The 23,112-nt window shown below is 45.6% G+C and overlaps 1 protein-coding gene across 2 annotated transcripts in view; it reads left to right on the top strand.

Annotated features, from left to right (window-relative positions):
• Positions 1-1,370: 1,370 nt before the first annotated feature.
• Positions 1,371-23,112, top strand: part of CLUAP1 (clusterin associated protein 1) — a 1,096,220-nt gene continuing 1,074,478 nt past the window's right edge. For both annotated transcript variants that reach the window (XM_069646868.1, XM_069646867.1), the window contains exon 1: positions 1,371-1,566. In XM_069646868.1, the coding sequence (XP_069502969.1) occupies positions 1,545-1,566 (22 nt within the window). In that variant the 5' untranslated portion in view covers positions 1,371-1,544. The remainder of the gene's footprint in view (positions 1,567-23,112) is intronic.

Below are 23,112 nucleotides of genomic sequence, written 5' to 3'. Positions count from 1 at the left end.
AAGTACCAAGTTCGCACAAGGATCATTCAACACCCGTTGAACAGACCGGAAACAGACACACAACTCCTAGAAAGAGACACGCAGAGAAAAGAATGAGCCCGCACCCAAACCGATGAAAAGCGGCGAGCACTTCCGAAAGACTTTCAAGTAGGAGATGAGGTCTTTGTCCAACAGCCAACGGTGAAGAAGAGCGACCCTAGGTTCTCCCCGCAGACACTACAGGTCACGGCCGTTAGAGGGACAATGGTGACCGCCGAAAAGGAAGAAAGAGAAATCACAAGGAACTGTTCAAAGTTCAAGTTGGCAACAACCACAGACTCTGAGAGGCTCCAAACCCCAGACCCTGAGATGATGACAGTGGATGGGCGAGACGCATTGTGGACGCCTCCAAGGTTCTCTCCCCGGCCAGGAATCAAGAGGACAGAGAGACCTGAAGAAGATCCTCAAGAAGGCACCAGCACCCGGCCCCAGCGCGCCATAAAGAAACCAGCACGCCTGGTCGAAGAGTGCTGAACTCGATGCAAGGACATTTCGTCCGGGGGTGATGTTACGGGGCTATGCTTTTGCAGGGCTTGTGTCTCCTTAAGAGACTGCAACCCTGCCACGTGAGAGACATCACGTGGGGAAGTACGTCAGAAGGAGGGGAGGGAGTACGGGGGCAGTTCATGAATGTACGAGAATAAAGAAAGACGTATATTCTCCATCGTGTGTCTGTCCTCCTTTCAAGGGCCCAGTCCGGGCCTAACAGGGTGAAAGTTTGTGTTCCATTGTTTCCCATGATGTCACCTCGGGGTGGGGTCAAATAACATCACTTCCTGTTATGTCACTTCCGCTACCCCTGGCATTTTTGTGAAATGACGTCCCTGGGCCATGGGCAGTCAATGGGTGGGCAAACAACCAAACAACACCTTTGAGCTCTGTGTCCCTCCTCATATGCCATTTACTCTAATGCAATAGCTCTGCCACCTAACAGTCCAGCTGAAAAGATACTTGGAAGCAGTACACCCGTTTAAATAATTTGAATAGAAATTATAGTCTCAACAGCATGAAGCTGCGGGGCCGTATGAGAGCGCGTCCCGGGCCGACGGCAAAGTCTGCCACTACCCATGCCTCGGGGCGGCCCTGGGTGCCAGTTCCCTCTTTCAATTTCTAGTTCGAGACGCTCTTTCCAATTACCATACCAAAGCTCACACTGTTGGCTTTGCTAGTGCTTGTTTTATTATATCTGTGTGCCGACTTTTATTCGACCAGAGCTGGGCCAGTTGGAGGCACGTAATGTGGGTGGAGCTCAAGGAGGCTATGACTTGATTGACAGCCATCGCAACGCCCCTTTTCTCACCGAACGTAATCAGACGCTCCTCCTCAGGTTTAGCTTTTCCTGTTTGCGTTTAAAATGTATAGACCCTCGAGAGCCGCCGTAGGTGTAGCATCGGTTGCTACAGTAACTGGATGGAGAAACGGAAGCAGGCTTTGGTAGGCCTAGCTACATTTTACCCGCCACGGTACTCAGCATTGCACCGGAGCCTGGCAACGTTTAAGACGCCATGTCCTTTCGAGACCTGCGAAGTAAGCAATAAGTGATTTCACTCGCTCGTTGTTTTACTGCATGGTTGCCGCGGTGCTAGTCTCATTAAGGAGCGCAGCCGTGCTGTTATCATTAATTTGTGTATTTCTCGTTGCTATACGTGTGTTCACAGGACCATTTTGCTGATGTCAATGGTACTTGCGATTACCGGTTTTTGCGGTACACAGGGACAGGGCCACGTGTATTGGCGCTATGTGTCCTTGTTGTCAAGTGAAGTATTTATCAGTGTTGATGCTTGAGTGTCACTGTTACGTAGAACCTCGGTCTGCTAAGTGTCATTTGCATATATATGGCCCGGGTTGCTTCATGTTGGATTTATGATACCTCGAGCTGCTGGCATTCATCCTGGGATGCTGTGTCTCTGAGGAAAAAGCCATGGGTTTGTGTAACTCCGGTGTCGATGAAGCAGCGTGTTTGGTCGCTGAAACGGGGCCTGTTACATACTTGCCAATCATGCACATTTATCACGCAGTGTTTTCATGTTTTTTTAGTAGTACTTAAGCCTACACCGTTTAGTAGGATAGATCGCATCCCCATGACGTTAAGTTATGGGTTTGGGGTTATAAATAACCACTCAGGAGCCTTGTTAGATTTAGGTATCTTTAGTAAGTCCACAGGAACACAGGTAAGTACATTAGGAATAATACAGGATAAGTTCATAGGATAGAAGCACCCACCGGTCCCCCTGTGCCAAGCTCAAGTTTCCAACTGGCAATAAAGGAACACAGGCACTCACATCCAAACATTCCAACCAGAACACTCCATACCAAACATTCCAGACTCATGCACACATACATACAGGGAATAGCCACATAGTCAGGATAGGTAAAACACAACACGTTGCACTGGTGCTCGAGGCCCATTGAGGCGGAGTATGGCATAGCTTCAATATTAAATTATGAGTGCCTCAGACTCGCGTTGGTCCTGCCCTGCCTAGAGCGCTGACCTGGAGTGAGCGATGAGGTCCCTGTTGCAGTTGCTGGTCAGGCGCAGACCGCTTTGCTTGAGCTGAGGCACCAACCTTGATGTCCTGGTGAGAACCCCTGTGCGCGTTGTGCTTGCCCTCTGGGCATTGGGGACAAGCATGTCCGTGGAAGGAAGACCTAATGGGGACATACATTCTGTAGTCAAGAGACCATGCAGTGCACACAAACTGAGACTTCCCATGGTTTGGTGCATGCAGGTTTAGCAGTCTGAGCATGACAACAAGTTGACGCAACCTTTGGATAGCAAACCATCTACATTCAGTGTTGCTGAATTTTAAAAACGTTTTTGGGGTGTGTTCCTTAATTCGAATTTGGGTGCTTTTTGTTTCCCTGTCCACCACCTCCTAGTCCTGCGGCTGACTCCCACCCTGGCACAGCCCTTGCTAACTTTAACCTCTCCATCGATAACACTCTTGGTGTTCTTGCCCCTGTCATGAGGGTCCGACTGAAGCCTTCCAAAAATTGCAACTCTTGGTATGACTCCGATCTGGCTGCCCTTCAACCAAGTGTAGGGCAGCTGAGCGAAAATGGAATTTGTCAGGGGGATCCTCTGACAAAATGGCCTGCAGCTTCCTTCAAAGGAAATATCAACTCTGCATCCACACCAAGAAAAGAGTCTTTATTCAAGCCTGCATCTCCGCGGCATCAAACAGCATGGTCAAACTTTTCAAAGTCTGTAAGGAGCTGGCCAATCCTGCAGCAGCAGCCTCTTCTGTCACACCCACTCGGAACCTTTGCTCGACCCTGGTTGCACACTACACTGCAAAAACCCAAGACATCCTTTCTTCGCTCTCCTCCACACCACCTCATTTACCACCACCTCTGGAGCCTCCCTTGGCCCCTCCACTTCTCCTCTCTTCTCTCACTCCCATCACACTTGATCAGGTCACTAGACAAGTCCATTCTATGAAGGCTTCATCCAAACAGGTGGACCCCTGACCCTTCAAAACCATTAAGGACAACATTGACTCTCTCACCCCAGCCTTGGCTGATCGTTGCAATCTCTCTTTGGCCACTGGAGCTTTCCCAACTTCTCTTAAGCACTCTCTTGTGCACGCTCTACTTAAGAAACCCTCTGCCGACTCCTCTATTTCAGCAAACTGCTGCCCTATCTCTATTTCCCCTTTTCCTGGGCAAACTCCTGGAGAAGCTGGCTATCTCTCAGCTCACCCACTGAAACTGCGGGTTGCTTCCACGACCATCAGTCTGGCTTTAGAGCATCCAGAGGCACAGAAACTGCTCTTCTGAACATCTGTGAAGACCTGCTCTCAAATCTCGACACCAACACTCCCACTGTCCTTATTCTTCTTGACTTCTCCTCTGCCTTTGACACGGTAAACCACAACATACTGATTGCGTGACACCCTGGGAATCACAGGTCATGCTCTGGCGTGGTTCACCTCCTTCCTCTACGGCTGCCCATCCCAGGTGGAACTTGCGTCCTTTCTCTCTACTATCACTCTTTCAACCTGTGGTGTTCCCCAGGGTTCTAATCTATCCCCCTGATTCTTCAATGTCTACATAGCTGCCCTTGCATGTGTGATAGCCACTTTCATCTCTAACTTCCAGTGTTATGCGGATGACATGCAACTCTGCTTCAGGCTACCCTCAGCCACCTCCTCTACCTCGTTCATATCTGACTGTCCGCAATTCAGTCAACGCCAGTAAGACCGAGATCATTCGCATTGGGACTCCTGCTCCCTCTTTCTCACTCTCACTCTGGCCAGCCTCCCTTGGCCCTGCACCCGCACCCACCTGAGAGGCAAAAAACCTTTGTCTTCTTTGACTTCGTTCTCTCCTTGTCTACTTAACTTTCAGACATCTTTAAACGTCCAACTACACCTCCTCAGAGAACTCTTCCGTTTTGTTACCTTCCCCCAGCGGCTCACTGTCTACAGAGCTCTGTTCTCTCAAGGCTGGAATACTGCAACAGCCTCTTTCTCAACCTACCTGCTTCTGCTCTGCGCCCTCGGCAACTCATCCACAACAGAACTGCAAGACTTATCCTTGGCCTCAGGCCTAGGGACCACATCTCTCCGGCGCTGAAATCCCTCCACTGTCCCCCCCCGTGCTGCAAGGATCAAGGTCAAGACCCTCTGCATTGTACACAAGGCTTTCTGTGACCTACCTATCTGCAACATTGCCTACCTAAATACTGTCCTTCCGATCCCTCCGCTCATCTACCTCCAACCTTTTTGTGAGTGAGCCGGTTCTGGATTTGGGGGGAGGTCTTTATCCTCTGCAGGGGCCTCCCTCGGGAATAGCCTCCCTGCCACACTCTGTGTTGAGCATGATCTCCTTAAGTTCTAGAAACTCCTTAAAACATTCCTCTTCTCCTCTTCCTTCTCTCTCCCTTTTCCCTGCTAACCTTTCTCACAGCTATATGCCTCTCTCCCTCCTTTTCCATGCAACCTGCTGACTGGCCGCCTGGTGTACCTCAGTCTCCCAGGTCCCTGGCACCCTCACCAGTCCTCTTGCACTTGCCTCCGGGCCTTGCACTTGCCTCATTGCTACTGCACTTGGTCAACAACCCATGATAGTGGCATCTCTCAGCACCTACCCCAGCTTCTGACTGACTGGGCGCATTTGTCCCATACCCCTCTTCTTCACCTGCCTGCACACTTGCATGATCTGAATGTACCATGCCTTGACGATAGTGTGTTTTTCCCTTGTCTCCCTTCCTTGCATGGTGGCACTTCAGTGCACTTGAAAAAACTGCAGAACCATTGTCAGACCTCTTTGCTGTTATCTACACCATTAATTGTATTATATGCACTTGTTCCATGTTCCCACTCTGCCCTTGCAGACTTTTATGAATGACTTTTGTTCCCTCCCTCCTTGAGCACTTTTAAACACTTGCTTTGTGTATAGGTGCTTTACAAATAAACCATACCATACCATACCAAGGATAACTGGAAGTTATTACATTTGAACTTCAAGCTCTTCTTTGGATGTTTTAAAATACTGAGCTGTAGGCAGGCAAACAAAGTTGATGCAAAATTAAATATGCCAGACAAATTCTTTACACCATTCAATCCTAGAAATTGGTAGAAATAGGTGGCAAGAGTGACAAAGGTTCATGCTGCACTCATGACCAAATCCTTTTAGAAACCCTGAGCTTGACCTTGGCAGTCTCTGTAGCTGATAGGGTATCACGTGCCAAAATTAGGCAGCCTGCATGGTACGCATGAACTACTATCTGCTTCAAGAGTAATCATCAACTGATTTATTTCATAACTATAAGCACAATAATATAGGGTATTTAGATTCCTACCTGTTGTAATAAAATTGCTGTTATTCCCCACTATAACTGTTTTCAGGGTACAAACCATGGAAGCACAAAGGCTTTGTTGAGTCATTCCTTCAGGTATTCAAACTTTCACAGTACAGGCTTGCACCATGACAAATGCCAGCCATCCTTTAATCTCTGAACTATCCATACCCACCATAGGCCCATGGTCTCCTAAACATGGGTGCCACTAGTGTACATTGAGGGAGGACAAATAAAGGCTTATAATTTTGGATTCATGCATGTAGATTTTGCTGCATTTAATGGGTCACCATATTACACGGCCCGCGGTAGCTGCCGTGTAGTTCTGGTTAAGTTGCTAAACTCATAGGAAGAGCACTTTTTTCGGTAGCTTATAACTTCGCTCCCCTGGAGGAATCCTCACAAAACCTTGCAAAAAAAGTATATGGCCGGCTCTGAATTTTTTCGCCAAGTTGGGTGAGGTTTCGGGTGGGGGGGTCCCACATTTTTTTTTCCCCATAGACTTAATGGGGGAAAAGCTTTGCGCACGGCTACAGCCCGAACAGCTGGACGGATTTGCACCAAATTTGCGGCGGGAGCGGGGGCTTGAGTCAGAAAGCGTGCTTTTGTGTGTTTGGTGGAAATCGGACCAGTACTTTTGTTGCAAAGGACTGAAATGTATGTCCCAAAAAATGTGCGATATCTGGATCCGCTCTGCGGACCCATTTCCCTGTTCACTCCGCGCACCGAAGTCTCATTGGCCTGCGGTACGCTGTGCTGTCGGCAAACATTGAACGCGGCCGGTGGTGTGCTGGATGCAAGCCTGTTGTGCGTCAAAGGTTTTGGGAAACGCTCTCATGGTGAATTGGAGGATAGTGTTGTGGTGTGTGTGCCAAGCCCCTAATGCATTGTGTTCATAGCTGGGTCTCTTGTATGTAACTGTGGCCACTAAAAGTACTCATATCTGCCTCCGCTCCGGCGTCCCTTTTCCCTGTTCGCCGCGCTATGAAAAATATAACGCTTCGTGTTATTCTGCAACCTGCAGCGTGACGCTCACTGTGTCCAGCTCCTGGTCTTGAGCATCTTCCTGTAATCCGGCAAGAAAAGAATATTCTGTCTTACCTGAGAAAACACCATCCAGCACTCAGCATCTCAACTGGGCTGCAATCTGTGGAAACCGAGAGAAGAAGAAACATCACTCACCTGTGAGTACTAGATTAAGGACTTCCGGCGAACCGCTACTACAGCTGCTGTTCGAACATTGCGACCCGTAATAACGAGAAAGGGAAAAACAATATTAGAAGGCGCGCTTCCAAAACATTGAATTCCATCAGTCTTACCTGAATTCCATCGCGCTACGCTACGCTTCCATCCGGAGCACCACAGCAACATCTGCAAAGGAAAAGAGACCTGTTCGCTTTCAATATTAAACAACCGCACAGTGCTGTAATTACCTTAACAGATTCCAGGGGCCTGTTTTTCATCGCGCTCTCATCCACTCGCAGCGGCCTGAGAGGAGAAGAAAAAGAAAACGCAGGTTAGCTTTAAAAGACAATAAAGGTGCTGCGCTTTGCCCTTTCTCTTGCCTAGAAAATGTGCCTCTCCATCCGGCACGCCAGTATCAAGACCTTCGCACCTGAAAAGGAGATGAAGACATTAACGAATTTACCACCATAAACAGAACAAAGACTTACAATTAACAAACCTACCAGCAGATTCGGGGTCACAGCAAGCCTGGGCCCAAGGAAGGCGTACTGCACCAGTGAAGCAATACGGGCAGCTCGCCAACAAACGTCAAGCGTCCCTGCACAAGAAACGCAGGACGGATAGCTCACCCTACAGATAACTAAGGTGGGAAGGGAATCAGTCAGAGGGAGGTGGGAGATTCCCCCATTAGAGACAGTGATCACAAATCCTCCCTTCTGTAATTGCAGATTCATTATTCAGCACTGGGAAACTACGCATCCAGGGTTCCAGATCTCGTAGCCTTCCAGACGCCCACGGGGATATCAGGTGAGCGTAACAGACTGTTGGGTGCATGACTAGGCCTTCATGACAGCCACCACAATGTAATGCAGTTATGCATTTGTCAGTCTGCATGCATATCAGGTTGGTGACTTGTATGCAATGGTTGTGGCGGACATTGTGGACTTGTTAGAGGAGCAGAAGTGAGCTGCTACACGTACATTAGGATACGGTGCACATCATTGCCCCTGTTGCACAATAGGGAGCCACATGTCATCATCTGCATTGCTATGGTTAGGCCCTTAGAGACCGTGGCTTTAGGACGTGCTGTAAGATATGGCAGTATGAAAGGATGTGCTCAGCAGCACACTTGTAAAACATGGCCAATGCACACAGCCTCCTACGTACCGTTCACCACACCTGTACCCAACACCTAGGCCTTTATAACAGCCACCACAACCGATTGCAGCCATGCTGTTGTCACTCTGCATGCATTTGAAGTTGGTGACTTTTACAAAATGGTTGTGGACGACACTCTGCACTTGGTCAACCAGCGGAAGAGAGCTGCTATTCGTAAACTAGCATATGGTGTTCATCATTGCCCCTGTTTCACAATAGTGCGCCACATGCCACCATGTGGATTTCATATGGTTTGCCCCTTATAATCCCCTTGCTTTACGGAGTGCTTTAAGATATTGCAGCATGAAAGGACGTGTTCAGCAGCACACATGTAACCTATGGCTAATATACACAGCCTCCTACATACCGTTCAGCACACCCAACGGACTGTTATGCAGTCATGGATGCAAATATGTGCCCAGGGTGAAAGCTGGCAGGCTCAATTGAAGATGTGGAGTGCAGTGCACATGGCATAAGCATTTAAACATAGCGTGTATGATGGTGTCTGCATGCATTTTAAGTTGGTGACTTTTACACAATGCTTGTGAGGATGTAGATTTGGCACAGCAGCAGAAGTGAGCTGCTGTGCATACATTAGCATATGGTGGACATCATTGCCCCTGTTGAACAATGGGTAGCCTCATGCCACCATGTGCATTTCCTATGGTTTGTCCCTTATAATACCCTTGCTTTTGGGAGTGCTGTAAGATATTGCAGCATGAAAGGCTGTGCTCAGCAGCACACATGTAAACTATGGCTAACGTGCACAGGCTCCTACATTGCGTTCAGCACACCCAACGCAACGTTATGAAGCCATGCGTGCAAATATGTGCCTGGGGTGAAAGCTGTCAGGGTGGAGTGCAGTGCACATGACATGAGCATATACCCATAGCCTGTACTATGGTGTTTTTTCTGTGGGAAGGGCTAAGCGCCTTACATGAATGGCTGGAGTGGAAAGCAAAAAAAGGAGTAGTACTGTTTTACTGTGCCACGGCCCTCCTGGTACTTGGGGAAGCGTGTGTGCCACTTCTGCGTTTCTCCCCATGCTGGTCAATGGAAATGGGAGTATCAGGTGCTGGGTTTGTGTGTCACAGGCAACAGCACCAATATGGAGAAGGACTCCTCCTGCTTCACTGGGGTATGGCATTTGGGGAAAGGCACATGCCATATTCTGCAATTCTCACCATGCTGGCCAGTGGAAATGGGACTGTGGGGAATGTCCAACCGGGTGCGCAGGGTATGTGTCACAGGCAAGGGCGGCAATCATTTTTTTCATTCATTTGTGATGTGTGGCTGGCAAACATGGCAAGACGCACAGTTTTCGCTGTGGGTGATGCCTTTGTGGAAGACCTGTTTGTGTATGCCCACCAAGAAGGCTTTTGTGGCAATTTCGGTTTGGAGGGAGTGGACGCTTTGTGGTTCAGTGTCGAAGTGTGCTGTTTCGGCGGACTGCTTGTAGAATTTCGACGCATGGCCTCTTCGGCAACTGTACATGTTGTGGTTGTGCACTTTGGAGCCTTCTTTTTGGGTTCCATGCCTTGTTCCCGTCTGTACCGTCAACTGAAGAAGATGATGAAAGCAGGGTAGCACATTTTTCCCACTGTCAAGGTGCTTTTCCCATGTATACCCCCGAGAATAGTGTGTAAGTATTCCAATGATTCCTGTCGCCTGCCAGAGGCCGGAAGGGGCCTCATCAACCGAAGCATTTGTGACTTTTTGAGTGGTGCTGGGATGTCCTCCTGTAAGAATGAGAACATTGGTACTCGAGATAGAGAGAGAGATATATATATATATATATATATATATATATATATATATATACTCTCTATCGTTTCAAAGGAAATGGCATGTCTTTGTTGAGCAGTGGCAATGACATTTTGTTCCACAATCTGCATGCTGCACTGAAGACCCTATTGTAAGAATGTGAGCTGATGTTGAAAACACAAAATCCACAAATTACTTATAAAAACCGCTATGGAAGCACCTTTTTAAAAAGAAAAAAAAGGCTCTTTTAAGAGCCACCACAACTAACGACATCCGACGCACGAAAAGTCAGCGAATATCACGATAGTTGCAGAGTGGCACGTGTTAGATATGCCCCTTTTGCAGATGACGGCCATAGAAATGGGCTTGTAGTGGCTACAGGATTGGTCAATAAGGTTTCTGGGTGTGGTGTGTATGCACAGACTGTGGTACACAGTATATTCATCGACAGAAATGCACAGGGTGCGGTTATGGCTGCGTCTTTTGCAAGCCACAGCATGCAGGTTTTAGGGGAGTTCGAAATACATTGACTGAAAGTGAGTGGAAAACCCTGTGCAGTGGCTGCTCATTTTGGAATCTTATCATGTGGAGGTGCAGTGCTATGGACTAGCTACAATGAAGTGACTGATTTTGGTTTGTCTGTGTGACACTTTGGTGACACGCAATCATGCTGATATTATTGTTGTTGATTGTGGAGGGAAAATTGCACAGCATGTTACACAAGTTTCAGTGCCGTTTGCGATGATGGAGGGACTTGCCCAGGTAATGCGTTTGTTTCCGATTTCTTGCATAACTTTGTATAGCATTATGCAGACACTGATGTGACTATTTGGTCTGCAAATAGAGAAAGCGCGGTACATTGTGAAGAAGTGTATTTGTGCCTTTGTTACGACATGTGCCAATGGCGTACTTCTCACATGGGAATATGACGTTTCACAGCACAAACAGTTTTCCCCAGCTATAACGTTCATTTTACTATGCCTGCCATCTCGATTTCTGCACACCCCATCCAAATTGCCTTGGTGCTCAAAATGCTGTGCAACACATAAAAAAGAAACCTCCTTTCTACAGCAACCTCCCCTTTCCAACAGATTCAACTATAGTGTTTTGCACAGTGCCACGCCTCCCGCCCTGCATCCGTTCATTGGCAATTCCATTGTTCATCTCTAAAAGGTGCTTTCTTTATTTCCTTTTTTTCCTTTCCCAGTTAATTTCTATTTATTATGGTCTTCTGACACACGCCACAAAACAGACGGCAGGAAAGGCCCGGTACAGAAGGGGCAGCACCTGCATGGATACCATAGGGGACGTGCCGAGAGACGCAATTGAGTGGCCCTCCCCTCCCCTACATAGGCGCCAGTCATTGTCATGCTCCCGGAAGGACCCTTCCCACACACTTCCAAGTAGCTTCCCTCTGTAGAGTAGCGCATTGCAGTTCATGCACAACACAATGCCCTTTACTTGGTAAGGGTCTGTAGCGCGGCATATGGTCTGCAAGGATGTTTCTTGTTGCCCGCAGCAAACGTGCCAAATGCTGTACATGAAATTACCCTACGTAATTGTTGGAAGGGCGGTAGACTTCCCACTGGTCCATTGTGCTTTCATTTCAGTACAAACTCTTTGTGCTACGCCATTATTCTTAGGAGTAGCATTTACAGAGATGCATACATACTGGAATACAAGAATGTTTACAACGTGAAGCACAGCTTCATTACGTGGAGAAGGAAGCCATTTATTTGGTGCGACCCATGAAGCTACAGTACTTTTCTAACCACCACTAAGATTGTTTGCGCTCTGCACATTCTGCTGTTTGCTTACTTGCCTTTACATGCACTAGTATGTGCGTGACCAAGCCGCACCAGCTTTGCCATTTTGCAGACTCACTACAAACTGTCCCACCTACAGTTACATGTTTCCTTCAACTGTACGACCAGCAGGCGCCCTCTTGACACTTTGCGTCACACTGCTCAGTGCAGACACGATGTGTCTGTTTCACTGGTCATGGAAAGTTCCCATAGACTTTCATAGTTAACCTTGGCTTTATACTCCAAACATGGTTTCCCGCAAGATCCATTCAGATCTGACAGCGCGTTCCACTGATATTGCAGAGGGAGCTACTTAAGCCCCGCCTCCGCTAAAGCGCTCGCTTCGCATCTTCTCCGCTGACAGCGGGTACCGCTACCGACGCTTTCGCCTCGCAGAACCTGTCAAAGGAGAGAAATATAAGACATTAAAAGACAACAGAATTCCATAACTCATAGAAAAACTTACCGAACTGTAGTTTTCTTCAAAGCAGTATCTCGGTCAGTCAGCAGTGGTCGTTTATTACAGCAGCCGCTCCTGTCAGAAGTTTCTCTCACAGCCGCAGCATCATCCGACACCAGTTTTCGTCTGAAGCTGCAGCATCTTCAGTCAGAAGTTTCTTCCCCCGCCTCTGCACCACTCCAAAAGGATTTTCCTCAGCTTTCCGAAAATCTGCAGATAAAACAGAGCTATATAATTAACGAAGTGAATAGAAAAATACAAAAGAAAGTTGAATAAGCTTACGTACCTGAAGTACTGCAAGTTTCTCTCAGCACAGTTGCTTCTGCGCTTTTCCTGAAGAATGCAGTTACTCTGTATAGTTGACCTTGCGTTGTGTTTCCTCAGCCTAAGTAACCTCGTAGTCATCCGCAGCCATAAACCTTTCTGAATTCTGAGAACCTCTAAAAGAAAAGTGAATAGTTAGTAAGAGAGATCTCTCCAACGTAGGAATAATTACATGATATAAAGAATACAGCGTTTTTCTCTCAAGATACTTTACCCACAGACATTTCCTGGAAAAATATAAGTATTTTCAAGGCAAACAACTATTGAGCCCTCAGCATTCCAAGACTCCATTGTATTCCATGTTCAACGCGCCCCTGTAGAAACCAGGAGGGAGAGCTCCACATAATAAACGCATGTTGAGAGGAGAGAATACCAAAGTATATCTATATATGTTAAGGCAGCACATTCTCAGTAATTCGATGCAATAGCCATTCTATTGTTATCGTTTTTACAGAAAAGGAATCCAAAAAGTGCCCAAGTACCAGTTCACAGGCTGAGAAGGCATTACGTTCCCGAGGAGTCCAAGTAAGCGTTACAGAACGCAAAACCATACTTAAAAATACTCCACCTAACCATAATGGAGGACACAGAAATTGATCATTTATCCCAGATTTTAGAATTAAGAGCAGAGGTCCATGCAGCTAGGTTAGAAACCAGTTCTCTCAGGAGAGAGTTGGTGATTAACAGAGTACGCACCAATGAATTGGGTCGCCAATTACTACAGTCCCAAGCTGGACAAGCGCCACTCCCTAGTGGGCTTTCACAGGGTCCCATTTCCGCTCCCTGTCCTCCTTGGCATGTAGTTTTGCCCGGGAACATTCCATTAGCAGCCCCAGAAAGGTTTACGGGGGATCCACAGCGCTTTGCAGTTTTTATAAACCAATGAAATTTACATTTCCTCTGTAGACCCGGGGCTTTCCCTTTAGATCATGCCAAGATGGCATTTGTGTTTTCATATCTGGGGGGACATGCTGCTGACTGGTCTATACCCTTAGTCAATTGAGATGACCCCTTGTTAAGGAATCTCCCAGGTTTTCGGCAGGAATTGGAGAAACTCTTTGCCCATCCTGCCCAGGGTCAGGCCTTGGATAAGGAGCTGCTCTCTCTATGTCAAGGTAACCAGGAATTGTTGGCGTACATAGCTTCCTTTAATCGATTAGTAGCAGAGACTAGTTGGCCTGAGGAGAAGAGAACAACCCTCTTGTATCAAGGATTACGGGTAGAACTCAGACATATTGGCGCAAGTAGTGAATCCTCCTACAGGTTGTGCTGATTTTATAGACTTAACTATACAGTTAGATCACTGACTACAGAACCAGCACTTTGATAGGGCCAGATCGGAACCAACATCCTTCTATGCTCGTTCAAAAGATTGTGATACTCGTCCAGCGACTGAAAGTCACTCTGAACAAATGTAGTTAGGAGGTGGTCGGGTTCCCATTTCTAAGGCAGAAAGAGACAAAAGAAGACAACAGAATCTATGCCTCTATTGTGGATTGTTAGGTCACCACTTGCAAAATTGTCCAGTCAAACCACCATGGAAACCAGTGGGAGCAGTAGACCAGGCAGACAGAAGTATCAAAGAAAATAAGCAGGTGGAAAACTCCATCCCCCGACAAGTTTAGAGGTTGACTTGTCGAGCCTGAAGAAGGAAATTCAGATATCTCATTTCGTTCCAGTTATCTTAAGCAGTGACCTTCCAACTTCCCAGACATATGCTCTAGAAGCATATGTGGACAGTGGTGCGATGGAGAAACTACACGGATTACGAGGTTGCAGGCTAGATGGGTATTGGTATGCACAAGCAGGTTGTGGTAGAAAATGTCACTGCAGTAGATGGGACTCAAATGATATCCGGACCAGTGATGAAGTGTACTGAAGTTTGCACCTTGCTTTGCCAGGAGGGACATTGAGAAAAGATTTTGTTTGACCTAATTAGTGCTCCACAATTTAAGGTGATTTTAGGGATCCCAGCGTTAGAGAAACACAATCCACAGATTAATTGGCGTGCCAAGACCTTAGTATTTACAGAAGATTGCAGACATTCCTGCTATATTGAAGATGGAACTTTAGAAAAGGAAGTTCAGGTGATTTCAAGAGAAGAATCCACCTTCGATTAATAGGAACACTCAATCGGAATACAGGGATTTCCAGGAAGTGTTTGAATAACAGGCTACCCCCTCATCAGTCATATGATTGTCAAATTGATTTAATCCTGGTTCGAAGACCCCATGCAGCCAAATTTATGTTTTAACGGAACAGGAAAATATGAATTTGAAGACCTATTTGGAAAATAATCTTGCAAACTGTTTCATTCGGCCCTCTAAGTCCCCTATGGCGTCTCCTTTGTTCTTCGTACCCAAGAAGGAAGGGGACCTTCGTACTTGCATAGACTATCGTGCCCTGAACCTGATCACAGTAAAGAACCAGCACCCCCTTCCACTTATACCTGCGTTAATGGATCAAGTTAAGGATGCCAACATTTTCACTAAAGTAGATCTTCGAGGAGCCTACCACTTAGTGAGAATCATGGAAGGAGATGAATGTAAAACTGCCTTCTGCACAAAATACGGTTTATATGAATACCACGTCATGCCCTTTGGCCTCTGCAATGCCCTCGCAGCTTTCCAGAACTTTATGAATGATGTTTTATGTGAATTACTCAATGTTTGTACTGTAGTAATACCTTGATGATCTAATTTATTCAAGCTCGTTTCAAGAACACATAACCCATGTAAGTGCCATGCTTACCAGATTACGGCAACACAAACTATTTGTCAAGCTAGAGAAATGTTCCTTTCATATGACCTCAGTGGAGTTGCTGGGATTTATGCTGTCACTAATGGGAATTCAAATGGACAACCGAAAGGTTGACCCCCCCCTCTTGAATTGGGCTTCCCCTACATCAGTTAAAGGAGTCCAACGTTTTTTAGGATTTGCAATCTTCTAGAGACGCTTCGTAGCAGGATTTTCCCAACTAGTCTATCCAATTACTTCTTTATTGCGAAATCACAAGACATTCTCCTGGACCAAGGAAGATGAAGAGGCCTTTCAGACCTTAAAAGAAAAATTTACCACTGCTCCCATTTTGAGACGCCCACAATCAGAGCTACCGTTTATTGTGGAAACTGATGCGTCCATTGCTGCAATGGGAACTGTATCATCCCAGAAAGATTTCAAGACCAGACAACTGCATCCAGTGGCCTTTTGGTCAGACATTTTCAACCGCTGAATTAAACTACAGCATTACAGATAAAGAATTACTAGCCATTAAAGACATGGTCTAGTAAAATCTTTTATTGTCCCTACGGGTCGGCCATGTTTTTTTAAGCCTAAGTGGCTCGATTTCAGAAAACTTTCTTATGGACCTTACCCGAGTTTTTGTCCATTAAACGCATGCGAAAACAAGCACCAGGGCGCCGCCATTTTCTGATAATCCTATCACTTGCCGCATCGCCCTGGCTGACCTGCTTCTGCGGCACTAAATCAATTCCCCCGCCCCTGAGCCTGACATTATCCAAACATTCATATTCCCCGCCTCTCTCCGTGACGTTACTGTGCTGCGTAGGCAAACGCGCCCAGTCTTCTACGCGGCTCCACACAGAACCCGGAAACCAACACAGACCATCTCATAACACAGCGCGCCACAATTCGGAATATGAAACTGTACTTTACCAAATGTACTGTGTTGCTGTTTGATTTTAAAGTACATTTATTTTACATTAAATGTTTAGAGAATATTCAGCAATTGCCATATGAACTCTGAAAGCCATTTATTTTCTTTTATCGGTATCCGCCATGGTACACCGGGTGTTGCTTTTCGTTAAAAGAAGCACTTTGGAAGCACGGTGAACCGCAAGGCTGTTCCATCAACTAGGCACTAGTCCATCGTAAAGGTTGATATGTTGCTTCTAGCCACTAATACAGCGTAAGGGCATGTGGGCCCTTGCCGATCGTCCCATAAAATTGTCAGCGTGCTCCAGTTGTTCACACGAAGCTGCAGGTGACTACTGTAAAAGCCATCTGCTGGTGTCTCAAACCGATGGCAGTAGCAGAAGGGGAGCAAATACCTGTTATGAAAACAAAAAAATTATAATTAGTCTCGCCAGCCGATCTTCATTAATATTACTTACTTTATTTATTACAGCCGATCAGAAACTATTTGCTTGCAAGGATAGTTCAATGGAGTATGTTCGGCTCTAAAATCAATGCGAAAAGTAACAAAATAAATCGAGGCCAACACACAATGATAAACTACAGTTAGTCTACATGCGTGAGGAATGATATGATATATGATATGGCATTTGTAACGCGCCTATACTCGAGTGTTTCTAGGCGCGACGAGGCAGGTGGGGAACAAGGGCAGACAGACAACGATCCTACTAGGCCAGGTGTCTTTCTGATCGCGCATGGGGAATGGGGGGTGGGGGGGTAAAAGTGCTGTACATGGTTAGTTGAATACAAATTAAATAATAGGGCCAGCTGGTGGCAAGTGCAAGGTAAATGCCGGGAGAAGGGGCTGAAGGATACAGAGACAGTCCTGTAGTGCAGGTAGGCAGTGCAGGGAAAAGTGGCTGGGCCAAGGACCGAGATCGGTGAGACCAGTGGACCTGCATGCCCATGTGCCCACTACAAACACGTTTTCCTTGCTTTTCCTAGCTCTTCATTCATTCATTTATTCATGCATCCATTCATTAAATCTTCATTCCGGTATAAAAGCGTGTAAAGATTTACTTACATTATATTTGAAATTTCCATTGTGTCTCTTCGTAATGCAGTCTGTAAAACGGACCGTGCTCTTGACAACGATTTTTCGTATACTGAACTAAAATGAAACTCGGTCTAGTTTCTGAATTTTCTGCCTTATCGTCTTACGTTATTGTGCACCCCCTTCAAATATAGTTCTTTCGGCATGGTCCCTGTCTCAAGGTCAAAAAACAATAGACCCTTATACTTCCAGTGCGACTTGTGGGCCTCATTTGGGCGCGATCTGAAAATCAAAGCCGCTGTCCTTCGCATTCTTTATTTGCAACATCACGTCGTATAGGCATCTGTGAGAACTTGAAGTTTAGAATCCGTCTATGTAGTACGCCTCAATGTGCAAATGCGAACTGGCTTCTCTCCCAAATGCCACGGCCCGCTTGACTGGCACGTTCTAAGTGCCCCAATTTTGTCCCCGTTGTCTGCAAGCTTTGCAGCCCAAATTGAGACATTTAATTTTTGGCAGAAGGTCAGGGAAAGTATAAAGGACCTCCAGGAGTTGAGTTAAAAGTGAGATTTATTGTTTGTTTTATTATTTGCAATACGCAAGCCTCCCCTCCGTTAACAGTGCGTAGCATTTAAATTTAAATGAGTTGAGACATGAGAAAAATATATACATACACATATGAGGTGAATAGAGAGAATTCAAAGATGACACCCAGCTTGTTTGCCACCCATGATGGTGAAGGTAGGGGTTAGGGTTACAGGTACACTGTACAATAACATTTATTTACAAAAAGACAATCGTATTGCAATTATTTAAACCGGGATTTGTACTTCACAACCAGCTGTACTTCGGGTGGGCATGGCACAGTCGCAATGTTCGGTGGCAATGGATCACTGCTCTGCACAGAAACGTCCAAAATTCCATATCTGTGCTTCTCTAACACAGCAACAATAAGGCCTTTCACAAAGTCGAACTGCATTTCATCATAGACTGGTTTGATCATCCATTGCTTACTTCGTTTTGAAAACACCTTAGTGTAGCGAGGCATCCTTACTTTACCCCTAGTCCTAGATTGTTCACGTCCGACATTGCTGTTATGGGCCAAGACCGCTAGTAGAGTGCGATGTTTCATGCCCCGAAAGCTAAAATGCAAGCGCTTTGGCCTGTACTTTAGGCACATATTGTGGAACACCTCCAAATCTCCTGTGTGACAGAATTCTGTCAGTCCTCTCAAATCTCTTGATAGAGTTTTGTCAAACAATCTTCTCAATGGCTTTGTGTGTCGGTGAAGATGGAATCAACCACTTCTTCTTCCGTACCTCCTCTGGGGACAAAGGGCCATGTTCACATTGGTGGAAATGTTGATTTACTGTCCAGCGGTGAACGTTGGTACGTGGTGCATCAGTGACCGCCATTTTTCAAGTAGTATTTCCACTGACCCTTCACAAGTTTTTGAGCTCCACCAAAGATGGTTGGTGATAGAATGGGACCACTGCAAAATACTTTCAAAACCTTTTTTTTCCCTGCAGCCGAGATTTTCTTATTGATTGATTTAGCAAGATGCCATACGTCAAATTGATGTTTAATATGTGGGAACTGCTCTCTCATTGTCTTGGCAATTGAAACGTGTCTGTCCGTGGCTATGAGGTCGATGTGCATTCCCCTTGATTGTAGATATTCCACTGATTTTATAAATCCTAGTTTCTCCATGGCCACTGACGATGTACATTGTGTTACCTGCACGACCACCAAACTCACAATTTTCTTACTATCCATGTCCTGAAAGTGGTAGGTGCAGTACTTGGCAGAAAATCCAGGGCTGTCGCACTGTCCATCGCCGGCTAGCCTGAATCGTTTGCCTTCGAATGTACTTGCTAGAGACAATTGTTCAATTTTCCAAGCATCACTAATGGCCGGAAACAATCACGTTGGTATATGTAGTACAGTGCTTTAGAAATGAAATGGAGTCCCACAAACTGGAAGAAAGCCTCTAACTTTCTAAAACTGGAGCCACTAAAAAGTGATGCAGCTGCACACAGTAGATTGCCTGCTGGCAGTTTCCCCAGCATCGGTTGTGCAGACCATGAGAACCTATGATTTAATCTACAGGCCGCATTTATTTTGACGTTACTGCCTTTTATTTGATGAGTCACATTAATCAATGGCTTCCCACATACTTTCCCTCTAATGGAATGCACACATTTCAGAATACTTATAATTTCCATCAAACAACTGTCGAATACAATGTATTTGCTCTCTTTCACTAGACTGTCATCCTGCGTCAACGTTGTTTCGGCCTGTGACGTTGTGGAGATTTCAACACATTGGAAAGTAATATCGCTGATATCAAGTTCTGATGCGTCTATGGATGCTGCGGCTGGTTCATTCTGTCATTTCGACATCTATTACTTCAACATTGATGGGAGAACACAACAATGTCGACAGGTTTTTTGGTGGCAAATTTTTGGCGGGTGTAGATTGTGTGAATTGATCTGCAACTACTAGCTACCTTCAATACATTGAATAACATCTTCTTGTGGTGGTGCGGTCGCACTGTAGCTATGGTCCAATGCAACTTTGCTGTAGTCTCCAAACACAGTTAATTCATGTTCTGGCCATTGGACATGAGCATCTCGAGCCTGAACACGCCTCGCCTCAATTAATAGTTCCTCCATAGTGTACACGGTCTGGCAAGCAACATCTCTCATTCGCTTCACTGTCTGTGTATGTATAGTTCTGACACCCACGGGTAACTGGAGGAGAGATTGGAAAAGGGATGTTCAGTTTAAACACAAGATAAAGTGTAGTCCAATTGACTGGAAAAAAACATTAAATAGTCCCCAGCACAAACATTTTTTTAAAGTTATGAACTGTTTGTAACTAACCTTTTTTTGTTTTTTTCTTTGCAACTTTTTTGACTGGACCTTCAACATCTGCACGCTGTAGCTCCGATTCGTTTCCGCATGTCCTCCCTTCCTCTTGAGCTGCAACGACTATATTTTCTGTATCCGCATAGACAGCACGGAATGAGGCTCCATCGTCTCCCTGAAACATAGCACTTTCTTGTATCAAAATATTGTTAGCGTAAAACACACGTGAGGAAGAACACACTGGTACATCTCAATAGCTAAACACGATTTAAACATTGTGTGCAACAATCAAACGACAAGTATTCGACCAGTGATGATCTATTTCGATGGAGCTGTCAGTATCCATACCTCTGGCTCTGCATGGACTGCCATGAATGGTTGTATTGGAGAGGAGGCATCCGCATCTCCCTGAAACACAGTACTTGCATTAGTATGCTTTTCAATATTGGAAACACAACACACACTTGGGGTCGACGGCACAGGTACATATAAAGAGATAACCACAAATGATGCATTGTCCAAAAGAATCAAGGAAAATCTAAATATGATCACATTTCATCGACTTATTTCTCTGATTTATTTACATCTGCATCATCTAAATTGGATGTTGTGATTGTAGTGGAAGCTTCGTCGTCTCCCTGAAACACAGCACTTGCGTTAATAGGGAAGAAAGTATAGCAAATGGAATCACGTTATGACATTCATGATGGAGCTGTCAGTATCCATACCTCGTGCTGCTGAAGAATATCTATGGATGTTGCAAATGTAGTGCGCACTTCCGAAAGCTGTTGCGCCGATTCGTATACGCATGGTCCCGCTTCCACTTCCCCTGGAATTACTTGAATGTCAGGCTCTGCATCAAGTGCATGGGTTGACGCACTGCCTGAAACATAGTACTTGCATTAGTGAGGATTACAATAGTGAAAACATAACACACACCTGGGGTCGACAGCACAGGTACATATCAACGGCTAACCACGAATGAAACATTGTGTAGAACAATCAAACAACAAGAATTCCAGCTCTGATGATGACGCTCGATGGAGCCGTCAGTATCCATACCTCCTGCTGGTGAAGAACATCTAGAAATGTTGTAGATGTGGCGGACGCTTCAGCAACTCCCTGAAAGACAGTACTTGCATTAGTATGGATAACACTAATTATAACTGAAAGCAAACACCAGTGGACGATAACTAAGGTGTATATCAATTGGAAAGCACTAACCAAACATTCGGTAAAATAATTACACGATAAAATAAAACTATTACTTGACATGCATAAAACAAGTCTGTAGCGGATTAGCCTAGTAAGATTACCTGATACGCGCTAGAAGTGGTTGATAACTGCGACCACGTCAAGGATGTAGAATGTTCTTGCTTCAGATTCAAGGGATAGTCAAGAAGTTGTAAAGGTAAATTAATGATTGATAATGAAATGCCAATATTAAAAATAGCCATGTAAGGCGACAGAATACTTAAAAAATGCTCAATACAGCACAGTTCCCTGTTCCCATATATATACATTGCGTTTGTGGGTGATGAAATCAAAAAAGAATATATTGATAAATGTCATTATTCAAAAAACTATACACTCATATCAATATCGAAATTATTACAAGGGATAGAACACCTACAATATCAATTAATCCGTTCGGATACCTACACACTACCGCAAGGCCTAAAGCCAAATCCGGACACTTGACTCACCGGTGGAGGAATGTGGACGAATAGAGTGGGAATAGCGTTTTCGAGCAATTTCCGTGTCGTCCGCCGTTTATTCTTCTTTGTTACCCAAGATGATGTGTACATGTCCAAGGAAAAGTGCCGGCTGCAGATGCGGTATCGATCACCCCTCTTGTCCTGTAAGACTTGTTGGACTCTACTTTCCAGCTCATCCAGTGGATATCCGCAATGTCTGACCCATTCTCTTATTCGATCAACAGTTTTCGGGAATACATGCATTGTAGTGCCTTCAGATTTCGCATGGGTCTTCGAAGGGCAACGGCTAATCGAACAGGCAGGCATCGTTGATAAATCTGAAAAGTAAATATCGACATAATTATACAATCTTCAAGAATAAAGATTTGATACAAACGTAAATGAATCATACAATGATCAATGCAAGGTTTGTTTTGGTCGCAGGAACTATACCAGTTCATTATGTGCGGCTTAGTATTTGCATAAGTTGCAGAAATGTATAAATGATGTGACTAAAATCTGAACATGTGACTCGTCCCTTGGATGTTCTGTCTTGCACGAGAAGGAAACATGCTTACATTATAGACTGGACCCCCGAAGGATGCAATTCGGTGACAATAGACAGATGAAAATAAATAGATCTATTGATAGCATAGCAATGGAAACTCAAGTCAATAGCAATGAGACCAATGAACATAGCACTATTGTGTACTCTACTAGTAGAAATAAATAGAAATTTAAAAATCTGCGAAAAATGACTAGGATACATGGCCTTACCTTGACCAACAAACAGTTGGATTCAGCAAGCAGAGCAGTATGTTGCAGGAGAATAGGTGGGTGGCCACAGGTAGCACACTGATGGGTTTGCTCTAAGCGGTCACAGAAGTTCACGGATAGCACGACGACGAGCAGATTAGCGTAGATCTCAGTGGTTGCCAAGTAACACGTTCAGGAGTTGACTTGCAAAGCACAAAGATGTTCTCATGAGACATATCAAGTGGTTTATAAAGTATTAGAAACAGGGGTGTGTTTGTGAATGAACGACGTATGTATGTCGTGGTCCTAGGGGGGCGGCCTGCTTCAAGGGGAGGCCTGGCTGGAGACACGGGGTCTGAGGAGGCCATGTGACCGATGGCCCCTTGGCGTGGGATACGTTTTGAAGTGTACATGCAGTTTGGCACCTTGGCCTTTCGCGCCCCTGACGGCCCCCCATGCCAGCGCTCCTTCCCGGCTGCGAACCGCCTTTGATAGAGGGGGGTGGGATGGATGGGCCTGGGGCGTGCAGATAAGGCACAGGAA

The sequence above is a fragment of the Ambystoma mexicanum genome, chromosome 2q, assembly GCF_040938575.1.
Source record: "Ambystoma mexicanum isolate Mex_15411 chromosome 2q, UKY_AmexF1_1, whole genome shotgun sequence".
NCBI lineage: Eukaryota > Metazoa > Chordata > Amphibia > Caudata > Ambystomatidae > Ambystoma > Ambystoma mexicanum.
This window is presented reverse-complemented; position numbering and strand designations above follow the sequence as displayed.